Source organism: Lactuca sativa, chromosome 8 (assembly GCF_002870075.4).
Source record: "Lactuca sativa cultivar Salinas chromosome 8, Lsat_Salinas_v11, whole genome shotgun sequence".
In the NCBI taxonomy this organism is placed as follows: domain Eukaryota; kingdom Viridiplantae; phylum Streptophyta; class Magnoliopsida; order Asterales; family Asteraceae; genus Lactuca; species Lactuca sativa.
Genome location: NC_056630.2, coordinates 113,310,073 through 113,315,848, shown reverse-complemented (window position 1 = coordinate 113,315,848; position 5,776 = coordinate 113,310,073). Strand labels below are relative to the sequence as shown.

Sequence of the window (5,776 nt, the reverse complement as noted above, 5' to 3'; positions counted from 1 at the left end):
GAAACGAGGTATACAGATTACATCGGACATATGTACCTACTGCGAGTCGGATATGGAAGATACGACCCATGTGTTATTTCGGTGTCCAGTGGCTTCGAAGGTCTGGGAATGGATATTCCTATGGTGCAAAATTCCTCATATCCATTTTGGGAATGTGGCTGAATTGGTGAAGTTTGTAGCACAATAGGGAACATGCTTAAAGAAAATGACCTTAACTAGCATATGCTATGGGACGACATGGATTATTTGGAAAGCGAGGTGCGATCGGATCTTTAAAAAAAATAAGGACTTCGCCCTTTAAACTGACAGATATGGTGAAGACCAATGTCTACATGGATCAAGCACATGAGAGATAAATGCCAAATTAGATGGATAGATTGGTATGTAAACCCTTTTATTTCTATGTAACTATTTCTCACTCAACCCTGGTGTACTCTCTCCCTCCTAGCAGCTTATTAGGAGTCGGTGTTTCTTTTTGATTTAATATAATTATTTGCCGTTTCCAAAAAAAAAATTGAATATTTTAGTAAATCCCTATTCTAATAAAAGAATAGTTTTAATCTCTTTTTGACATGTGTCATCATATTAAGCCTCATAATTAATGTAGATTTTATGTTTTTTATGCCATGTGTCATCCTATTATACCTCCTAATTAATGTATGCCATTTGTCAACTTATTAATTCTTAATTTCAAATTTTAAAATTTAAATTTCCTACTCTAATTACAATAAATTAATAATATTAGAATAAAAATTAAAATAAAATTAATATAAATTATAAGGTGATAGAATTTCATATATTTATTTAAATTAATGATTAAATTTTATATAACTAAAAGAATATCAGTTAATTAATAATTTATTTAAAATAATTGATTAATAATTTTGAGTTCTCGCTGTTAAAGTTTAATTAATTTTATAACCGTGGTTTTCACGGGTTATAAACTAGTATGAAATATAACAATAATGATTCATGTCAACGTAGACTACATTAACAACCATATAAACATAGTTGGATGTCACCTCGACATCTGTATGCCAACTAATTAAGCTCCAAAGGCAAAGGCTATAGGCTGTTGTATCGGTGATTTTTAAACAAAAATAATAAGTTTAAAATCTACAATGATTTTGACACGTATACACTAATTTATAAGGATCAAGGGTGTCGAGCAGAAAAGAGATAGGAAAGATTTGGGATGAAAGAGACCTAAAGGAACACCCGTCCCATTACCTTGGAAAACAACCATATTCGGAAGAGTTTTTCTTCTTTCATTTTACATTAGATTTTAATTATGTACGTAAATGTCATTTTACATTTGTTATCTAACCTATCATTTGTTTTACCAAACACTATTCTTTTTTCGGCTACCAACTACAGACTAACTTTTCAGCAAAAAAAATAGTTTTTTCTGTCAAACACAACAACTAAACTACAAACATTTATATGTAAACCTTCTACGATACACAAAATGAACAATCAACACTTTGAAAAAGAATCTATTATCTTAAATCATCTTTTATTCCATCGACTGCCCATTTTTACAAGCGTCGCACCAAGAAAAGACATAAAAACACAACCCCCTCTAACCAATTTCTTTATACATGGTAACAACAAAAAAGAAACTACTAAAGTAAAACCCATGAACCCGAAACAAAAAAAAAGGAAGAAATAATCCATTATCCATACTTATTTACTTTTATTATCTGTACATTTTTATTTAGAGTTTAGAGTTCAGAGTAATCGACAAATTTCTGTTTGCTTGAACTGGTTCTTAGCTTGGTGATATGACCAGTAACCATGAGCGGTCAACACCCTGTCCAGAAGCTCCTGTGGGACCGGCTCACCTCTCCTTTGCTGTGGTGATATCCGCGCTGTGTGCACCAGTGTCTTCCACTTGTCCTGCATCAAAAATCCACCAAATTATAACAATAACCAATTTTCACTACCAAATTATAAATATAATATGCCCTAATAACAACAAATTATTGCTATAAAATAAATACCTTCAAATCCACATACGTCCGGTGCTTTGCATCATCAAAAGCTCTCAATTTAACATCACGCCATCTGAAGATTCAAATATCAAATCTCTTCCACAACGTTTTTTTTTTTTTTTTAAATAAATAAATTAATAGATTTAATAAAACTTTTTACCTTCCTGTTCCAAGCTTCTCAACCGCTTCAACCAAAGCCTCCACTTCAGATACCGAAAATGGCCTACGAATCCTCCGTTGTGCCACCTCAGCATGCTTCGATTTCCTCACCGCCAGTCCACCACCACTGTTGGAGGCCGGAACCGCCACCAGTGCCCGTGAATCCACACCAACACCACCCGTTTCAGTTATGTTCCTAGAATTAGTCACAGGTGCATCATCATGCTGGATTACTACTACTTCATTAGAATACCTAATAAATAATGTGAAATGATTACACAGATATTAGTCTATTATCATTAATGACATATTATGTATACCAAATTTAAGGTGGTTTACAGTTCAGTTACCTTGTTAATGACTTGGGAGTGCCAGGTGGCGACACCACATACCGATCTTGAAACTTATTAGGCTCTAAAGTGAAACCAAGAGCATCTAGCTTGTTATCATGGCAAATACCCGTTTGTAAAAGAGTTTTATCATCATCTCTAATTCTCTTCCCTCGAAGCATCACACCAACATGTAACTCACCACTAAATATAGCAGTCACAGCCTCCATAACCGTTCTCTATGTAAATAAAAAGTCAACATAAGTCAACCGTTAACTACAAATAATGTTTCCATTCAAGAAAAGATTCGATATAAGTTGACAAAAAAGTATGTACCTTTAGAGAACTAACGGTTGCTGTTTCGGGTATTTCAATGAAAAACTCGGGTACCCTAAAAGACTTGATCTTGAGTTTCACTGAGTCGAACAAAAAAGATTCTTTAATTTTGAATTAAAAGAGTGGACAAGATTAAATACACATCAAAATTCAAAAGGGTGTCATTTACCATGAGAATCTTGAGTTTGAAAGGCAGGATCTTGAGATGTGGGACCCAAACTGGATCCATCTTCATTGGAATTGGAAGGATTGTCAAACTGGTAAAGTTTTCGTTTTTTAAACGGGTAATCCCTTAAAGATCTTTGATGTTTATAGAAACTTTTCTTGTTACGATAATCTGAAATGACATTAAATCCCATTCAAATTCAAGAAAAGGAGTAAAGATAAACACAATTATATAACAACTTAATTAATCATAATTACTTACCATCGTTAAATTTTGGACAGTTTTTCCACTGTTTGGATGCCAATAATCTTCTAATTCGTCTGTCACCAATACGTGAAGGTGGCCCAAAAGTCTTGTTATTTTGAGTGCATCCACAAGAGTTTTCGTCATCATCTCTAATAACTAAATTTACATTACTATCTAAATTGTTGACAAGTGGAGGCTTCCCATTGGTGGGAACCTCATTTGTCATTTCCTTATTGTTTATATCTTCTATTTTACAAATTTCCACAGATTTTGGAGCAGATGGAGCCTTCTGGGAGAAGTCGGAAACAGTGATTCCGGAAGTAGGACCAGAATCAGAAACCGGAGCTTTTGAGATAATCTCAGACAAAAAGAAGCTCTTATTGCAGCTTCCTTGATCACAATCTTTTTCTTCTGTTTTAAAAGCTTTGTTTTCTTCTTGATTTGGTTTATCACCTTCATGTAATAACTCTCCAGCAACAGTGGCTAGTAAGTCGAATGCACACATTCGATTATTGTTATGATCTTCGTTCTTTTTCCAAGATTTTGAAGCCCTTTTCTGAAATCATTAGCATGAAATTGGATTCTTTTTATTTAAAAAAAATGATGACTTTTGGGAATTTGGAAAATTAGACATTTCCGGATTTACCCTGGCTGATCTTGGAGCCCGAGGCGTTGGGGGCACCTTGTAACCATTGAATCCATATTCTAGTCTCTTTTGTAACACCATATCTTGGTATCAAGAAATTTATCAAACACTTCACGACATGTTTTCTCAATCTTCTTGAAAGTCTACAAAGATTTGACACCTAGAAGAAATTTATCATTTATCAAACATTCAGGTCAATCTGTAATGATTCATGAATAATAAATGAACAAATACACAAGATACTACGATTACTGCATTGTGTTTGTTTACTGCAAAAAGCCAGCTGATAAAAAGATCAGAAGCCCTGGGTTTCATGTATTTAAATTAGAAAATTCTCTGTGAAGCGATATATCAAACACATAGACGGCATTGGTATCAAGGTTTACGATCACTGTTACTATGACTGATTCAATATCACCTTAAAATTATTTTAAGATCTAAATTTGTAAAAAAATGATTTTTTTTTTAATTCAGATCAGTAAACAGAACGAGGAAGCATATGCAGATCATGATGATAGTTATAAAAAGGAAAAAAGATGATGAATTGATTTGATAAGGAAGTATGAATCTGAAATAGAATTGTTTAAGAGTAGGGCACACCACCAATCTCCATGGAAGCAACAAGCACAAGCAAGTACGAATCTGACACACGATTCAGAAAAGGTAGGGCACACCACCAGCAATCTCCATTGAAACAAAGAGCACTGTTACGATATTTGATGGAACTTTATATCAATAAAAGGTTTAGAAAGCACGAAAACTCAATATGGAAAAAGAATCTAAAGTTGAAATTGAAAAGGTTTGAATCCGGAAGACGATGGGATTAGGATTGAAATAAATGAAGAGGGGAGAAGAATTCAAACCCCTCGTAAAAACCCTGAAGAAAGCTTCGAAAAGATCTGTATGCGAAAACAAATTATAATATTTTCTTTTGATGATGTTTAAAATCTAAAACCCAAAAGCAGATCAAACTAGAAACGAACTCCATGGTCGTCAAGCCTACCCGGAAAATGAAAATATGAGAATTTTGGGAGGATCTTACATGGTAACTGAATTTTGCCAACATAGAAACGAATTTCAGACATAAAAACTTAGATCGAACCCATCAGAATCGAAATTCAGAACAAAAAGAAAACCCAAAAAAAAAACAGTAAAAACTGTACGATAATGCTTGTTTGGTTGTGATGAATTTGGAGGGAAATTCGAGAAATTTCCATCAAAAGTTAAAATTTGTATCAGGAAAACTCAAGAAACAAATCAAGAGTTTGAAACTTTACAAGAAAGCAACAACCCAATCCAATCTCGAAAATCTTCTCTCACCTCTAATAAAACCCGCGATTTGCCCAAGAATTCACCAAACAGTTTCTTCAAGATCCCGATTTTCTGAAGCAAATTTTATACATACTAGGAAATGTGAAAATGGAATGATCGAAAACCCACAAACCCAGATCACCAAAGTTGTTATCGATCAAGCAAAACCCACAAGTTTTTCACCCTTGATAATTAATCTCATTTGTCCTTCATACACCAAATGTTGTTTGATTTGTTTCAGACGCAACCTCTTCTTAATTTTCTCTCTCTTTGTTATTTCACTTTCTCTATCTAGAAATTCTTGAAAAGATGATGAATTATAGTTGAGAGATGAGAGATGAGGATGAAAAACAAAAACCCTCTGAAAACCACCCAACCATTGGCCTTAAACCCCCAACTGTTTATACTCATTGACCCTTGTTACCGGATGTATCGGTAAAAGACTCGAGTATTACCGGCTACAGCAGGTTACACACACCTCGGCACCCTATAAGACCGGTTCTACGCAACAAGATGACCCACACACTCACCCAACATGCTCCCAGATGTCTCCACGTGGAAAGCTGTCTGAAATCCAGTGGTGTCAAGA

At 34.3% G+C, this 5,776-nt stretch overlaps 1 protein-coding gene across 3 annotated transcripts; it reads right to left on the bottom strand.

Annotated features, from left to right (window-relative positions):
- Positions 1 to 1,499: 1,499 nt before the first annotated feature.
- On the bottom strand, positions 1,500 to 5,573 carry LOC111880326 (telomere repeat-binding protein 5). Of its 3 annotated transcripts, XM_023876747.3 has the most exons (10): positions 5,197 to 5,573; positions 4,477 to 4,580; positions 3,877 to 4,036; positions 3,246 to 3,786; positions 2,988 to 3,155; positions 2,819 to 2,898; positions 2,504 to 2,721; positions 2,155 to 2,406; positions 2,004 to 2,067; positions 1,500 to 1,899 (listed from the first exon to the last, which is right to left on the bottom strand). In XM_023876747.3, exons 3-10 carry the CDS (start codon positions 3,955 to 3,957, stop codon positions 1,732 to 1,734), a joined length of 1,572 nt encoding a protein of 523 aa, XP_023732515.1. In that variant the 5' UTR covers positions 3,958 to 4,036; positions 4,477 to 4,580; positions 5,197 to 5,573; the 3' UTR covers positions 1,500 to 1,731. The 3 variants fall into 3 exon arrangements, with proteins under 3 accessions (XP_023732515.1, XP_023732514.1, XP_023732516.1); XM_023876746.3 differs by lacking the exon at positions 4,477 to 4,580; XM_023876748.3 differs by lacking the exon at positions 4,477 to 4,580 and having other exon boundaries at positions 2,155 to 2,349.
- Positions 5,574 to 5,776: the final 203 nt, after the last annotated feature.